This window comes from Trichomycterus rosablanca, chromosome 25 (assembly GCF_030014385.1).
Source record: "Trichomycterus rosablanca isolate fTriRos1 chromosome 25, fTriRos1.hap1, whole genome shotgun sequence".
Lineage (NCBI taxonomy): Eukaryota > Metazoa > Chordata > Actinopteri > Siluriformes > Trichomycteridae > Trichomycterus > Trichomycterus rosablanca.
This window is the reverse complement of record NC_086012.1, coordinates 7,262,461-7,280,466: the sequence shown is the minus strand read 5'-3', so window position 1 is coordinate 7,280,466 and position 18,006 is coordinate 7,262,461. Positions and strand designations below refer to the sequence as shown.

Sequence of the window (18,006 nt, the reverse complement as noted above, 5' to 3'; positions counted from 1 at the left end):
CTTACTGAAAGATGTACTAATACAATGTTGTGTCTCTAAGGCAATTGTTAAGTTGTCTCATACACACACACACCTCAGCAGCCCTCCGCTTTCCGATGTTCCAGGAATAGTACTGCTCCACCGAAGTAGCACAGAATGGGTTCGAATCTTCATCTAAGAAAACACACATGAACAGTCAGTGCTGTAGTTAATATACATTTTCTTTCTGTATGTGTGTGTGTGTGAGAGAGACTGGCTTACTTTTCTCAGGGACAATAAGGGGAAACTTCTTCACTGCAGCTGTCAGAAGTTGCAGCTGGGTTTCAATATGTTCAGTGCTGAGAGAGAAAGAGAGAGTCAGACTAAATAAAGATACCCTCTGAAAACTGAGAATAGGCCTACATGAGAAACGGTAGTCACTCATCACGCAAGGTTCATCAGTTCACAAGGTTATATCGAACAGTCATGGACAATTTAGTGTCTTCAATTCACTTCACTTGCATGTCTTTGGACTGTGGGACCCAGACCGCCCCACCTGGGATCGAACCCAAGACCGTCTTGCTGTGAGGCGACAGTGCTTCCCAGTGCTGATATGGTACCCACCGACTTTGGTCAGAAATAGGACAAGCCGCAAACCACTGACACTGACGGTGTAAAGGAACCAAGCTTCATTAATTCCAGAGGACATAAATGAGTCCGGTACAGACCAACAAACATTGCAATGAACTTGTGTGTATTAGGCTGCGTAGTTGCAGCCAGTTAAAGTGCCCATGCTAACTCCGACCTACAATGGGCATGTAGGCGTCAGAACCAGACATTGATCAACCGGTCTATAAAGATTATGTAGATCATGTGCAGAAGAAATGATACCAAGATCCACCAGAGAACAAAACACCTCGCAACATACAGAAGCTGAAATTCAAATCCTGGGTCCATTTTATATTTTTCATTTTCATGGCTGAGGTTAAAACTGCTCTTGTGTTGTCTTGTGTAGGAATTTGGTTTCAGGCATAAGTACTTGTTGTCTTTCCTTTGTGTATTTGGAGCATTCTTTCAGGATGTGCTTTATTGTAATAGGTGTTTGGCAAATTTCACAGGTTGGGTTTTTTTCTCCTTTTATCAGGTGTTGGTGGGTGTATTGGAAATGTAGCTTGGTCCTGAGTATATTGTCCGTCACCTCATCCTGACCTGCTTATATCATTTTTTTTTACATATTGGCACAGATGTTACTTATATAATTTATGCTTTGGTAGGCGAGGTTGAGCACCTGGCCAGAGCCTCTGTCTCACTTGCGCAAAAGATATAAGTTTGGTATAAAATCTGAGGTTGCGCCTTAGCTTGTCAGGCGCTGCCCAATATGTTTCCTGATCAGTTGAGCTCCTGCCAAGACTGCACGTGCTTCCCAGTCTAGAGGTGGCAGAATGATTATTTTAAACAGCTGATCAGTGAGGCTGTTCTTGTTCTTTTTCCTTTTGCTATGTGTTGCATAGATTAGTATTGTCTGCTGAAAGGTCCTATAGAGTATTTTGCTTGCTTGTTAATAAAATATATACATATCAAACCTTTATCCTCAGCCTCATTATTGATTCCTAAGGCTTTTGTCTTGTAAATTAGTCTGGTTATTATGGTGTGGCCGATTTTGCATTGTGGGTATGACTTGGTCTATGCGTCATCCTTGGTTATGTGAGAATTTTTCACACCAGTATATACAGAGATAAGGGATCACTGGTAAAGCGGTTGAATAACAGTGGCCCTAAAATACATCCCTGCTGCATCCCCACTGTGCAATTTCTTCACGTGATGTGTTCTTACTTGATGAGTTCATGCATTGTGGTCTCTGTCCCTTGCTCCACTTTGACAGAGGTGGTTGTGGGCAGAGGGGTAGACACTGCAGGTAGGGGTGTAGATGTAGGTGTGACTGGGGTCGTGCAGGAAGAGCTGGACACGCCTGGCTCTGTCTTAACTACACACAAACAAAACACACAGATATTGGTTAAGCATCAAATTCCCTAATTTCGCATGTCTCATGTCTTGATGCATTTTTGATGCAAGTAGGGTTTACCTTGAGCTAAGGGGGAGGACGTAGAGGGAACAGCTCCACTTTGAGCACCTGATGCAGCTTTAGAGCCAGAATGTACTAGTGAAACACAAACACAAAGTTTGACTCAATTAAGGCTTAGTGTTAGGGATAAAACATTTAGACCTAGATCTAACTCAATATTAGTTTTAATCAGTAATAAATATAGAGGATGGTTAGAAACTAAATGTTTAGTCAGATCACATCACACCTCAGCATTACTGGGATCCCAAAAAACTTGCAAGCAACAGTGGGAGCCTAGTGGGAGGAGCTGTGGGTTTTAATCCCAAAAATGCAGTTTTTAGGTACTAAGTCTGCACATCAACTGGACTAGAATGGACTGGACTGGTAGCATCATGCTTTGTGGGTTCAGGGACAGGACGACTTGTAAAAAAGTGCAGACAAACTTAGACTGGGGCAACATTTACCTTTTAATAGGACAATGGCCCATATCATACAATCAAAACCACACTGAAGTGACTTTGAAGCAGGTATCTGAATGTTCTTGAGTGGCCCAGCCAAAGACCAGATTAAAACCACATCTAACAGCTGTGAAGAGACCCGGGACGAGCAGTTCACCATCTAATCTGACAAACTGTGAGAGGATCTGCTATGAAAAATATGATAAACTGCCTAAATCCAGGACTGCAAAGCCTGTAGAGACGTATTTAAGAAGTCTTGCAGCTGAAATTGCTGCCACAGGGGCGTCCATAAAATATTAAATAAAGGGTCTAAAATGTTTGTGAATAAAGGTTCCAGTTTTTGAGTTTTTTTTCCCCTTTTTCTCCCACTTTAGCGCATCCAATTTCTGCCCGTTAATCATCTTCTCACTAATGCTGGTCCCTGCTCCTGATTGGGGAGGACAAGGCTGCTCCACGCCCCCTCCGACACATGCACAGCAATCGAACATCTTACCACCTACACTTGACGAGTGCAGTGCAGTACAGCGCTGTGTACGGAGAGCCACACCCTCTACCGCACTCCTTTCCCATCTCCGTGCAGGCGCCACCAACCAGCCAGCAGAGGTTGTAATCGCACTAGTCTGAGAGAGAGTCCCCATCCGGCTTAATCCCGCCCCTATCTGAACAACAGGCCAATCGTTGTTCATGTGACCGCTCAGCCTCAGCAGGCAGGCAGAGCCGAGATTCAATACGATGTATTCGAGATCTCAGCTCTGGTGAACAGCGTGTGTTTTTACTGCTGTGCCACCTGAGTGGCATAGTTTTTGAGTTTTAATTAAAAAAAATTTTTTACCATAAAACTCTACAATTATCTTATTATGTGTGATGAAGTAAATGAAATGTAGATTTATGGGTAAAAATGGCAGCTGTAATTATAAAATCAAATCCACAACAAAGTGTGCAAAAAGTGAAGGGGTTGAAATAAATGTGCACATTTTTGTGGATGCTGCCAATGTCCACATTATTTAATCTCTTTGCTTGGAGATTCATTACAAACCTCCATCCTAATCTAACTCCCCACAGTCGTTCTGTTCTTGACTGCACTCTCTTGCTATGGCAACAGAACGATCATTACAGGAAACAGCTTATCGAACTCTGTGATTCAGCTGTCCGTTCCCACACACAGAATCTGGGCTGGCTATCATGTTGCTTCTGGACAAAAGAACAAATCAATCTGAGCTAGCTAGTAGGACATCAGATACACAGATTTAAACCCAGTGCACAGGATACAGTACAGAAAGCTTCTACTCAGAAGTACAAGTGTTCATGGCCTAATCCTGCAGTTTAAAAATGTCTCTTAAAAGCCCAAAAGCACAAACTAGAGTAAATAGATGGTAGAAAAATAACAATGATAAAAAAAGTGTGCATTGCCACAGAGCAGAGATGTTCACAAGTCAAAAAATACGAGTCCGAGTCAAGTCACAAGTCTTTAGGCTAGAGTCCGAGTCAAGTCACGAGTCTTTAGGCTAGAGTCCAAGTCAAGTCACAGGTAACTAATGTTAACCCATGCTGCTGACTTTTGTTGTCTACAAGTCATTTTTTGCGAGTCACGAGTCGAGTCCGAGTCATTTGAAACGAGTCTGAGTCGAGTCTGAAGTCGCTGTGTGTGCAGACTCGAGTCCCCATCTCTGCCATAGAGACCTGGTTTAAAATAAAAGTGCTGCATTAAGCCTAGTCGGAATGCTTGTGTACTAAGTGATCACCTCTACTTTATAGTCAAGCTGTCATGAGAGGTAAAAGACTACAGAATTGACGTGCTCCCTAATATGTGTGAAGTCTTTCTAAAAAATCAGTAACTGCTAGCCTGTGGCCATACGTGGGGGTGCAAGCAGCAAAATCCATCATTCCGAAATCAGTAAAAATTCCAATCGTCACACTGGATTCAGAGCTGGGATCTCGAATACATCGTATCGAATCTCAGCTCTGCCTTGCCGGCTGAGGCTGAGCGGCCACATGAAAAACGATTGGCCTGTTGTTCATATGGGCGGGACTAAGCCGGATAGGGTCTCCCTCTCTCTCTCATGACTAATGCAATTATGACCTCTGCTGGCTGATTGATGGCGCCTGCACAGAGATGAGCAAAGAGTGCTCTTAGGGTGTGTCCCTCCGTACACGCAGCTAAGCTGCACTGCACTCGTCAAAGTGTAGGTGATAAGATGCATATGGCATGCTGCCCACGTGTCGGAGGGGGCGTGGGTTAGCTTCGTTCTCCTCAATCACAGCAGAGATCGGCATTGGTGGAGAGGAAGCATGACGCAATGGGGCAATTGGACGCGCTAAAAGGGAGAAAAAGGGGAGAAAGTGCATAAAGAAAAAAAAATCCAATCGTGTGTAGAGCTGGGAGGTACATTGCAAATATCAATATATTGGATATTAATTTTTACACTAAAAAGCACAAAAGCGCTGCGCGGGACGCTTTACTTCACATATGAGTGGGTGGGCGAGTCAGAAACGACTCTTTTTAAACAAATTATTAATTGGAATCGAATCAGGGAGATGTGCTCTTATCGATGGTAAAGTCCGTATGGTTCATTCATTTTGCGTAAAACAACTCAGAGAATGTACAAACCAATCAGAGCTTTCGAATTCAGATTCTGGGCAGAATTTCAATCTCTCTCTTCAGTGGTTGTTGTATAAGTGACAGTTTACTGAACGAATGATCAGTTTCAGCTTTTTACCGCAAAAGCTGAGAGAATAAATGATCTAAGAAGGTTTTCATTAGATGGGTGGACAAACACAGTTGGAAATGGATTATATATTCTAGAAATATTCTGGAAACATACAAGAATTGCCTTTTTTTGGCCTAAATTTGAAGGTAAGCAGTGGTTATGATTTTATGCTGCTGTGTGGTTGATCCGGGTTGCGGTTCTGCTGTTTACCGTGCGCTTTCATATTGCAATGATAGCAAAGCATTATCAAATAGTAAACGTTTTTGGGATTTTTTTATGCTCATTTATTATAATATATAGATATAACATCAATATATGTTGATATTAATACAAATACAGTTTTTAATAATACAAAATATAAACACTGTAATTCTGTCAGAATGTATCAGAACTATAGTGTTTTGTGTTTTTAAGATAACATAAGCTAAAATGTGGACAGTGGCCTGCTATTGTACTTTATGTTTACATTATATTGTATCATATCGTATATCGCCACTTATCAAAAGCATATCGAGATATCGCACAGCCCTAATCAATGCAATGCAAACATGCATCATGTTGCTGTGGTGATAACCTGTCTATGCATGTGTGAATATGACATGTATGACGTGGCTAGGCCTGAAAATGCTTTGGCGTTTCTACTCGTCACCTGATTAGAAACTTTTTCTGTGCATTTCTAATTTCTTGTTTTTTTAATTCACAATTGGCATGTGCAAAACTCAAATTCAAATAAAAACAGATGGATGACAATCACACTTCCAAAACAGAGCAATACCCTTCCCCTACCTTTCCCCACGGGCATGAGGATGGTCTGCAGTCCTGCCGATGCACCGCTAATGCTGAGCTGTTTGAGCTGGTTTGCTGGGATGGTCAAGACTGTCTGTTGGGAGCTCGACTGTCCAGAGTGGAGCTTTAACATTTCTACAGAGGAAAAAAATATTTACTTATACTGCTTTTAACTTACTTCAGAACTGCCAAGTCAGATTTATATTTACAGTATTTACAACCTCTGTGTGTCCAAGCTACATAAAATAAAAGCCACCATACACCAAGTACAAAAAGATCATGAATTAATTTGTACGTCTGTCCCTGTTATAGATGTGACCGAACAATGTAACTGTATGGAGATATAATGAAACCTTGTGTATATATACTGATCAGCCATAACATTAAAACCACCTCCTTGTTTCTACACTCACTGTCCATTTTATCAGCTCCATTTACCATATATGGGGCACTTTGTAGTTCTACAATTACTGACTGTTGTCCATCTGTTTGTCTGCATGCTTTGTTACCATTTCATGCTGTTCTTCAATGGTCAGGACTCTCTCAGGACCACTAAAGAGTAAGTATTTTTTGAGTGGTAGATGATTCTCAGCACTGCAGTGACAATGGTGGTGGTGTGTTAGTGTGTGTTGTGCTGGTATGAGAGGATCAGACACAGCAGCGCTGATGGAGTCAGATACGATCGCTCATCTATTGCTGCTATTTGAGTTGGTCATCTTCTAGACCTTCATCAGCGGTCACAAGACGCTGCTCATGGGGTGCTGTTGGCTGGATATTTTTGGTTGGTGGACTATTCTCAGTCCAGCAGTGACAGTGAGGTGTTTAAAAACTCCATCAGCACTGCTGTGTCTGATTCACTCATACCAGCACAACACACACTAACACACCACCACCATGTCAGTGTCTCTGCAGTGCTGAGAATAATCCACTACCTAAATAATACCTGCTCTGTGGTGGTCCTGTGGGGGTCCTGACTATTGAAGAACAACATGAAAAGGGGCTAACAAAGCATGCAGAGAAACAGATGGACTACAGTCAGTAATTGTAGAACTACAAAATGCTCTTATATGGTAAGTGGAGCTGATAACATGGACAGTGTGTGTAGAAACAAGGAGGTGGTTTTAATGTTATGGCTGATCGGTGTATATTCACACATACAGTAAATAAAAAAGATACTTAGATATACAATGAATACCTGAAATTGCAGCAGCTGCCTTTCCACTGACTGTTGCTCCTCCCACTAAGGATGCTGCACTGACCAGCGAGGGACTGGAGCTTTTGGGCACACTTACTACTGCTGTGCCTGCCCCCTTCGACAAGCTGATGAGCGGCATGTTGACGCTCTTGGCCATTGTTACGACAGCGCCAGTGCCTTTCACCAAGTTAGCCGCTGAGCTAGCACTCTTGGCGGCATTTATCACTGCGGCCTGATTGGCTGGCACCAGGACAGAGTGCTGTGTTGCTGACTTAGTACCTGAAGATACACTGGCTCCTTCTGCAGGCTGGAGGGTGAAACACAAGACAATGACAGAATTAGTAAAAATGCTATTTATACAATGACATCTATTCAACTTCGCAGGGGACGATGATGGTAGACCACTTTAGTACAACAGGAAGACAGTTGGTTTAGTGTCCCCAGGTCGAAAGGCACTCAAAAGCAGGACAGGAAGTATATCTATGCCTTTAAACACTGGTTTTGGCAAGACTTTGGAGAGTATCATTTGAAAGATGGCAAAGAAAACAAATGGATCCTTGACCAAATCAAATCTAACCTCTCACTCAAATGCCAGACAACCAGCCTGAAGCTCTTTTGTTGGACAATTCACTGGAAAAGAAAATTATGCTCGGAATAGTAGAAGGTAAAAGAGAAAGAGGACAGCCAGCAACAAGAAGGATTAATACAATTACAGAAATCCCTATGGTTGCCAGGAGTTTGCAAATGCCAGATGTAACTGGATGTGTCTCACCTGTTGAGAGGTCGTGGCAGCAGCAGTTGCACTTGGAGTCGTGGCAGTGATGATTCCCCCAGTCATTCTCAAAGTGGTTCCACCCGGTTTGGACAGATGCCCGGCTGCTGTTTTCACCGAACCTTCAGACAGCTTTACCTGAGAGCCCTGGGAACCACCTACCACCTGCCAATCAAACCCCACAACATAACGGATAAGCAAAGTCCCACCAAACAATAAGCTTTAAAGAGGCAAATGAAATGTAACTAAAGGGCATGTGATCCACCCGTCTGTTTTGAAGCAGTCTTTAAAGGCAAGGCTTGACCTATAACATTATGAATGAATGATGAATGTTCCCCCGTTAGGACTTGCCACAGTGGCCCAATCTTTTGCACATTTAATTTGGCACAGTTTGTATGCCAGATATCCTTGCTGACACAACCCTCCTATTTACCCAGGCTTGAGACCAGAACTAAGGGTGCACTGATGTATCCCCCCCCCCAATGGCTGGGTTCATGTAGGCCATGGTTTTTCTGTAATTGTGAGCCCAGCCTGGGATTCACACATCCCGAACTCCAGCAGCGTGTTACCAGCAGTGTGGCTCTTACCATTACGCCACACAATTAAAGGTGGGTAAAAGTCCAACTAGGGTCAATATTTGACAATATTTGAATCTCTGCCATCCGGCTGGGCTGGGCGGCCACATGAACAACGATTGGCTGTTGTTCAGGGTTCCTCATAACTGGTGCAATTATGACCCCTGCTGGCTGATTGATGGCGCCTGCGCAAAGTTGGGGAATAATGCTGATCAGGGTGTGGTTCTCTATGCACAAGGCTGATCTGCAGGAGGGGGCGTGTGTCAGTTGCGAAGCTCCTCAGTCAGCAGTGGAGGGTTGTATTGGTAGAGGTGAAGAGTAATGCAATCAGGATAATTGGATAAGACTAGAGTCATTAAAAAAAATTGTGTCTGATTAGTGACCTACCAACTGTATAGTTGTTACATAATATGTAGCATAAAGAATGCAGTTTAGGACACAACCCAAGACATCACTGGCATGTTCTATAATTCCCATTACCAATAAGAAAGTATGTAAATCTAAATCAAATGGTAAGCCTATTTCCTAACATTCATTTAAAAGATCAAGATTGTTTTGTTGGTGTACACACTCATCAGGTGTTAAACAGACCAGTTTCTAAAAGTATGTGGACACAGGCAGTCTTGTTTTCAGGGTTGTTTAGAGCCAACCATTCCACAGATCTTATTTGAGAGCACAGCTGGCCCGGGACGAATCGAATGTGAATCTAACAGTGAAAATCAAGTAAGGGGGTTACAAAGTCTAAATACTGCATATTTTATACAGAGGTGGTTAGCTCCTGGATTAAACAGCCAATAGGATTGGACAAAAGCTGGTCTGTTGGGCATCTATGTGGATTTTTAATATATTTATTATTATTATTTATGTGAGAGATTTCTACAAATCTGCATGTGAGCTGCATTTTAGTTAGCATACTACTATTTAAATATTCTGAAGACCTTAATAATTAGCCTAAGACTTTAGGTCTCCAGGGCAACCCTCCTAATTACAGTATTAGGCTTTATATTAGAGAAAAACATGAATAAAGAATATACATTACTTAGATTTCTCACACCCCTTTGATACACACGATTTGTTCTGATACATACCTGAGCCAAGATTGCAGCCTTTTGTCCTGCTGTGACTCGAATGGCTTGCTGGGTAACCGAAGTGGAGCTGGACGCACCGTGACCCGACGAACTGCTTGAGCCCTGTTTTCCGGAACCACTCGGCTGGCCGACCAGAAACGTGCCCTGAATGATCAACAGCAAGATTCACAAAGGAATCAGGATCAGAATACACTGACCAGGCATAACATTATGACCACTGACTGGTGAAGTGAATAACACTGATTATCTCTTCATCACGTCACCTGTTAGTAGGTGGGATATATTAGGCAGCAGGTGAACATTTCATCCTCAAAGTTGATTCGTTAGAAGCAGGAAAAATGAGCAAGCGTAAGGATTTGAGCGAGTTGGACAAGGGCCAAATTGTGATGGCTAGACGACTGGGTCAGAGCATCTCCAAATACTGCAGTGATCAGTATCTATCAAAAGTGGTCCAAGGAAGGAACAGTGGTAAACCGGTGGGTGACATGGTCATGGGTGGCCAAGGCTCATTGATGCACGTGGGGAGCGAAGGCTGGCCCATGTGGTCCGATCCAACAGACAAGCTCCTGTAGCTCAGATTGCTCGTCAGTGTATGTTTAAAATCTAAATTTTGATATCCAATTTCTGGAATATGGCAAAACCCCTATGACACCAGTGAGTCCTGTAGTGGAAAGGTTAGATTTTATGCTTAGTATAATCTGATTATTAGTATTATGCTGCTTGTGCTTTAAATCCTTATAGTCATATTGTTAGTTGAGGAAGTGTGGCTGGAGTGGAAAGTACAGAGACCAACATGTCTGTCGTTAACCACTGTTGGGCCCTTGAGCAAGGTCCTTAACCCTCTCTGCTCTAGGGCAGCCTTTCTCAACCGGGGTGCCGTCAAAAATATTCTAATAGTGAGTCGTTTGCGAACGATCCGATTCTATTGAACGGCTCTTTAAAATGAACAAAAGGAACCGAGTCGCGCCTCTGGAAGCCGCTATATATGTATATCTTTTTATTTCTGCGCAATTCTTATCGACTGTAATCCACCCATTCCGCTTCCATCAGTGAAGGGAATTAATCAGTCATAATAAGAGCTGTTTATTGTCGAAATTCAAATCCGAAAACGGAAAGCAGAGAGCAAGCGACACACACACACACACACACACACACACACACACACACACAAACTCAAAAGAAGCTTTATTGGCATGACAAATAAGGACAATCGTATTGCCAAAGCAAGTTACAGAGAAATAATAAAAATAACAGTAAGAAAGAACAAATATATACAAAACAGTTACATGTGCAAAAATATAAAATAGAATAAAATAATAATAAAAACAGTGCAAAATATTAACAATAAAAATTATAATATTTACATTAATAAGGTAGTAATAACGATCAGTTAAGGTGCGCACACACACAGAGAGAGAGACTGATCGTTATTACTACCTCATTACTGTAAATATTATAATTGTTATTTTGCACTGTTTTTATTAATATAATATTTTTTACTATATGTTTTAGTAAGTAAGTAATTTATTTATAAAGCACATTTACATTCAAAGTGCTGTTTTGTATATATTTGTTCTTTCTTACTGTTATTTTTATTATTTCTCTCTAACTTGCTTAGGCAATATGAATGTCTTTATTTGTCATGCAAATAAAGCTTCTTTTGAGTTTGAGTTGAGAGAGCCGTAACCGAGCTACAGAGAGAACATGCAGAAAAGAAGCAGTGCTCTTATAATGACAAATAATTGAGAAATAAACTATAAACTTGTTTAATTATGGTAAATCTGATTTTTTCATGGCATGAACTGAGCTTTTCGAGCGTAACTTGCATCAAGAACAAGTACAGGGGTGACTGAGGGCTCTGGACCAGGGGCTCAGTGTCTGCCTCTCATCCATCCCTGCCAGAATAGGTGATTGTGTGCATCATCCCAGGCTCAGGTTTCACATTAAAAGTAAGTCAAGTTTACCCCTCCCTCCCTAAATGACACCTTATGGTGTGTGTCCGTGTGTGTTAGCAGTCCAAGGAATGCAGAGTGTACGTTTTTTAATACATTTTAGACTGGGGTGACTTGAGATTTTGCATACTTTTAAAGGGTGCCGTGACTGAAAAAAGGTTGAGAAACACTGCTCTAGGGGCCCCGTACAATGGCTGACCCTGCGCTCTGACCCCAGCTATAAACAAGTTCAAATTCCGTTGTACTGTCTGTCTGTATATGTATAACTGACAAATAAAGGCATTCTTTTTTTATTCTAATAAGCTGTTACAAGATGTTGTATTCAGATAAGAAACAACAGTTACCACAGAATGGTTTACACCTAAGCTTTAGAGAAAGTGCTAAAACTGTAATGTGACTAGAGCAGTATTTATTTATTTATGTATTTATTTTATGCATTTTCTCCCCATTTCTTCCTTCAATTTTTGTCTTCCGCTGCTGAGAGATACCAGATTGCATCCAAGGAGAGCACGTCGCTCTACACGCCTCTTCCGACACGTGCACAGTCCTCCTCTTCTCGCCCATGCATTCTGCACTGGCGTCTCCTCCGCCAATCAGGGTCCTTACACAGCGTACGAAGACCCACCCACCCACCCACACATAGTCTGGCCCCCACCCTGCAGATACGGTGGTCAATTAGTATCTGCTGCAGGCACTGCCAATTATGCCCGCCAGATGGCGCCCAGCCGACCGGTGGCAACAGCGAGTTTCGAACGGATGAGTTCAGAAACTCGTGCTGGTGTGCTAGCGGAATATCCCGCTTTGTCACCTGGGTGCCCTAGAGCAGTATAAAAGGAAGGCCTAAAGTTCTGTTCTTCGTTCTTCAGCTAATATACTGCTGTAAGAACCCACGATTGTGCCAATAAATTCTCCAATCTTTGTTTTCTGATCACGTGACCTAATTTTTTCACTACAGTCCTAAAGCAACAGCTTGCAGCACAGAACTGAATTGACAAATTGTGGAGAGTCCAAAGATGTAGATGTGGCATAGCAATAACAAATATCTTTATAAAACTTTTTCCTACTTGCGTATAATTATGTTTATTAATGTTTATCATTACAAAGAACAACACTCCTGGTTTTACTTTTTCTTTGTCTGCTCTGATGCAGACTGTCTCTTGCTGGGCTCAGGCAACTTACCAGTAGGGAAACCAGCTTTTAATTTGGCAGCCTTCAAATTAGCAGATGCCTTTTTTAAAGCGACTTACAATTGTGACCGAATATAATCCAAGCAGTTGAGGGTTCCGAGCCTTGCTCAGGGGTCCAACAGGGGCAACTTGGCAGTCTTGGGGGTTGTACTACTCCAGTACCCACCAGAACTATCTGCCATAACATTAAAACCACCTTCTTGTTTCTACACACATCGTCCATTTTATCAGCTCCACTTACCATATAGGAGCACTTTGTAGTTCTACAATTACTGACTGTAGTCTATCTGTTCTCTGCATGCTTTGTTAGCCCCCTTTCATGCTGTTCTTCAATGGTCAGGACTCTCCCAGGACCACCACAGAGCAGGTATTATTTAGGTGGTGGATCATTCTCAGCACTGCAGTGACACTGACATGGTGGTGGTGTGTTAGTGTGTGTCGTGCTGGTATGAGTGGATAAGACACAGCAGCGCTGCTGGAGTTTTTCAACACTTCACTGTCATTGCTGGACTGAAAATAGTCCACCAACCAAAAACATCCAGCCAACAGCACTCCGTGGGCAGCGTCCTGTGACCACTGATGAAGGTCTAGAAGATGACCAACTCAAACAGCAGCAACAGATGAGCGATCGTCTCTGACTTTACATCTACAAGGTGGACCAACTAGGTCGGAGTGTCTGATAGAGTGGACGGTGAGCGTTGCTATGTCTGATCCACTCATACCAGCACAACACACACTAACACACCACCACCATGTCGGTGTCACTGCAGTGCTGAGAATGATCCACCGCCTAAATAATACCTGCTCTGTGGTGGTCCTGTGGGGGTCCTGACCATTGCAGAACAGGGTGAAAGCATGCAGAGAAACAGATGGACTAAAGTCAGTAACTGTAGAACTACAAAGTGCTTCTATATGGTAAGTGGAGCTGATAACATGAACAGTGAGTCTAGAAACAAGGTGGTTTTAATGTTATGGCTGATCAGTGTACACCCTAATTATGCCGTTAAGTTTAAATCCTTACCCTCATATTCTGATTCTCTCAAACACTCCAACCTCCTGCAGCTTCACCACAGCCCCACTTCTACATTTACAGAACACTGAAAGTAGGTCTAACTTAAGACAGATCACAATATGTAAATCTTATTGGTGGTGGAGTTCAAACGAGGCTTCACACTGCGACTGGCACGCAGGATGAATAAAGCTGGCATACTGCCGAGTCAAGCAAACAGAGAAAAAGTCTTACAGCAGCAGGTTTGAGAAGCAGGCCAGTTCAGACCTCAAGTTATATAATGAGCATATTTCCTTTTAAAAATCATTATTAGATTTCAGATTTCTGCAACTGTGCATGTGCGGGGAAACAAATTGCTGGTTGCATTTCAAACTGCTATAATTTAATATGCTCAGTGAAAATATGGTTCTGGGGAAAATTACAGTACAGTAATTTGAGAGCTGCGGATATTAACACTGGATGTTTCCAGAAACAAATATATAAAAAACACATGATGGATTAAGAACATTAAATATTTTAAATGGAGAAGAATCACAGTGTTTAGTAAACAGTGTAATAAGTTGCTTTATGTAAAAAGAAGAACTGCTCATTACATGAAGGCAAAATGACTGAATGAGCCACACTGCCTTACTTCTCACATGAACAGAAAATGCATGTTTATTGGATAATTGGCAACATTGGATTTCTTATTGTTCTGTTTATATAAATATGTTTATTTATTATACTGAACCTATAGAATTTCAGCTGCTCCCGCATTTAGGGGTCGCCACAGTGGACCATTCTGGTCCGCACATCTGACTTAGCACATCTCTTCAAACCGGATGCCATTTCTGACACAACCCTCTTTCTTTTATCCTTGCTTGGGACCAGCACTGAGAGTGCACCTCCAGATGAGTAGGCTGTCCTGCCAGACACAGCCAATCATGTCTTTGTAGACGCACGATCGGCTGATCGTCAGCACCGCTGACATATGAACAACTTATATTGAAATACACTGATCAGGCATAACATTATAACCACCTTCCTAATATTGTGTTAGTTCCCTTTTTGCAGCCCCATATCCAACAAACTGTGATGCACTGTGTATTCTGACACCTTTCTATCAGAACCAGCATTAACTTTAACAGAAATTTGAGCTACAGTAGCTCGTCTGTTGGATCGGGCCACACGGGCCAGCCTTCGCTCCCCACGTGCATCAATGAGCCTTGGCCGCCCATGACCCTGTTCCTTCCTTGGACCACTTTTGATAGATACTGACCACTGCAGACCGGGAACACCCCACAAGAGCTGCAGTTTTGAAGATGCTCTGACCCAGTCGTCTAGCCATCACAATTTGGCCCATGTAAAACTCGCTCAAATGCTTACGCTTATCCATTTTTCCTGCTTCTAACACATCAACTTTGAGGATAAAATTTTCACTTGCTGCCTAATATATCCCCCCCACTAACAGGTGCCGTGATGAAGAGATAATCAGTGTTATTCACTTCACCTGTCAATGGTCATAATGTTATGCCTCGTCGGTGTATACTGACCTTAAATGGATGTAAGCACTGATGTAAGAGAATGAATGTGTTACCTGTGGAGTCTGTTTAAGTATGTAGGAGGTGCAGGATAGGCTGGTAGATCCGGAGCTGCTGCTGGAGGATTGAGCAGAACTAGATGAAGAACCCTGAGACTGATGACCTATAGAGAAAGAAAAAGGGCGTGAGCCCACTTAATGACTCTGCAGACAAATAGCCTGCCTGCAGTCCAGATTTGTTTCATATTGGAAATGTACACCGATCAGCCATAACATTATGACCACCTTATAATGGATGATTCTCAGCCCTGCAGTGACACCGACATGGTGGTGGTGTGTTAGTGTGTGTCGTGCTGGTATGAGTGGATAAGACACAGCAGCGCTGATGGAGTTTTTAAACACCTCACTGTCACTGCTGGACTGAGAATAGTCCACCAACCAAAAATATATTCATTCAACAGAGCCCCGAGAGCAGTGTCCTGTGACCACTGATGAAGGTCTAGACCAAGGGTCGGCAACCCACGGATTTCATAAGCAACACACTATAGTTGTTTATACAAAGCGTAAAGGTAAAAAAACAATATATACAGTGTTATCTTCATTTTAGATGTCAAAAAGTATTTGCGGCTCCCAGTGTGTTTTCTTTTCCGTGGAAACCGGGTCCAAATGGCTCTTTGGGTGTTAAAGGCTGCCGACCCCTGGTCTAGACCAACTCAAACTGCAGCAATACTGTAGATGAGCGATCATCACTGACTTAACATCTACAAGGTCAACCAACTAGGTAGTAGTGTGTAATAGAGTGGACAGTGAGTGGACATGGTATTTAAAAACTCCAGCAGCGCTGCTGTGTCTGATCCACTTATACCAGCACAACACACACTAACACACCACCACCATGTCAGTGTCACTGCAGTGCTGAGAATGATCCACCACCTAAATAATACCTGCTCTGTGGTGGTCCTGACCATTGAAGAACAGGGTGAAAGCAAGGTGAAAAAAGTATAGAAACAGATGAACTACAGTCAGTAATTGTAGAACTACAAAGTGCTTCTATACGGTAAGTGGAGCTGATAAAATGGACAGTGTGTGTAGAAACCAGTAGGTGGTTTTAATGTTACAGCTGATCAGTGTATTTTCATAAACCACTTTTATTCTGGTCAGGGTCGCCATGAGTCTGGTTCCACCAGGAAACACTGGGTTCATGGCAGAAATACCCTGGACATGGCATCAGTCCATCAAAGAGCTTTTGCCATAAAACCCCATTTCAAACATAGCCAATCACGTCTGTACGGACAACTGGCAGATAAACCGATGCTCCGCCCGAGAGCCCTATCATGCATTATAAAGTGGAGAATCAAAGTAGGGCAGTGGTAGCTAAGTGGTTAAAGTACTGGACTAGTAATTAAAAGGTTGCCTGTTCAAGCCCCACCACTGCCAAACTGCCACTGTTGGGGCCTTGAACAAGGCCCTTAACCCTCAATTGCTTAGATTGTATTCAGTCGCTTTGGATAAAAGCGTCTGCTAAATGCTGCAAATGGAATCAGACAGCGGTGACCATGGACTGTTAAGCAGCTAAAGTCTTATATCATGCGATGGGCAAAGATTCCACTTGTAAAACTGTAACACCAATTATACCTAGTTCTCTGTAACACAGGGGTAAACATGACTCTGTCCCAACTTTTTGGAGTGCATTTTGCAGGCAATAAATTCTAAGTACGTTTGTCTAAATATTTTCGTTGTACTTGTATTAGTTAAGTGAAGGTTCAGGACCATTAAACCCATGATGTTACACAAAATAAATATAGGAAAATACGAGATTCCATTAAGATCAAATAATCCGAAAACAAACCGAGGGAAAAAGTTGAAAAATGAAATCAGGAAGAGAAGTATAATACGTGCATGGTGGGAATTCATCATAATGACAGAGTTCAGTCGGTGTATGTGCGCTGACCTGCGCTATTTGAGGCTCGTAGGATGGCTCCCTGTGGGATGAGTAGCAGTTTGCCTTTGCCTGAAGGGTTCTTGCTGTTCGTGGTTAAGTAGAGCTTTGTACCCGGGGGCAGGTTGGCTAAGTTAGCCAGGTTGTTCACCGGTAGCTGCAGGGTTGCCATGACTGAGGAAAACACAGACATAAAAATGACACCAGGTTAAAAAAGTAGCAACAATATTACGTCCTGTTGGTCAAAAATAAAATCCCAAAACACTAGAAGAAAAAAATTTGACTTACGTGACTACATAACAATAAAACACACACCTGTACAGCTAAAATGAAATTTGGAGGAGCTTGGTTTGTTTGTTTGTTTATTAGAATTTTAACGTCATGTTTTACACTTTGGTTACATTCATGACAGTAACGGTAGTCACTCACTACACAAGGTCCATCAGCCCACAAGGTCACATCGAACACAATTCTGGACAATCTAGCGTCTCCAATTCACCCACGTGGACACAGGGAGAACATCCAAACTCCACACAGAAAGAACCCGGACCGCCCCACCTGGGGATCAAACCCAGGACCTGCTTGCTGTGAGGCGATAGTGCTACCATTGTAGCCACCGTGCTGCCGAATAGTTATGCGATTAAAAAGTAAGTGCGTGTTGTGGCGCATTCACATGAGGAGCGGCAAAACCGCTTTTGCGCTGCTGTGCCGTTGTTTCGCACTCTTTTGCACAGTGCTCAAAGGTTACCTGATTGAACTTTGACCCAGTTTGTTGCTGACCTTCTCAAAGCGCCTCCA

The 18,006-nt window shown here is 42.6% G+C and overlaps 1 protein-coding gene across 1 annotated transcript in view; it reads right to left on the bottom strand.

The window, feature by feature from the left end:
- Positions 1 to 18,006, bottom strand: part of yeats2 (YEATS domain containing 2) — a 63,706-nt gene that overhangs the window by 12,327 nt on the left and 33,373 nt on the right. Inside the window, exons 16-25 of the mRNA XM_062987528.1 lie at positions 17,221 to 17,382; positions 15,327 to 15,433; positions 9,603 to 9,746; positions 7,940 to 8,104; positions 7,168 to 7,474; positions 5,973 to 6,107; positions 2,042 to 2,116; positions 1,792 to 1,942; positions 241 to 317; positions 74 to 153 (exon numbers count right to left, since the gene is read on the bottom strand). Of these exons, the coding sequence (XP_062843598.1) occupies positions 74 to 153; positions 241 to 317; positions 1,792 to 1,942; positions 2,042 to 2,116; positions 5,973 to 6,107; positions 7,168 to 7,474; positions 7,940 to 8,104; positions 9,603 to 9,746; positions 15,327 to 15,433; positions 17,221 to 17,382 (1,403 nt within the window). The remainder of the gene's footprint in view (positions 1 to 73; positions 154 to 240; positions 318 to 1,791; positions 1,943 to 2,041; positions 2,117 to 5,972; positions 6,108 to 7,167; positions 7,475 to 7,939; positions 8,105 to 9,602; positions 9,747 to 15,326; positions 15,434 to 17,220; positions 17,383 to 18,006) is intronic.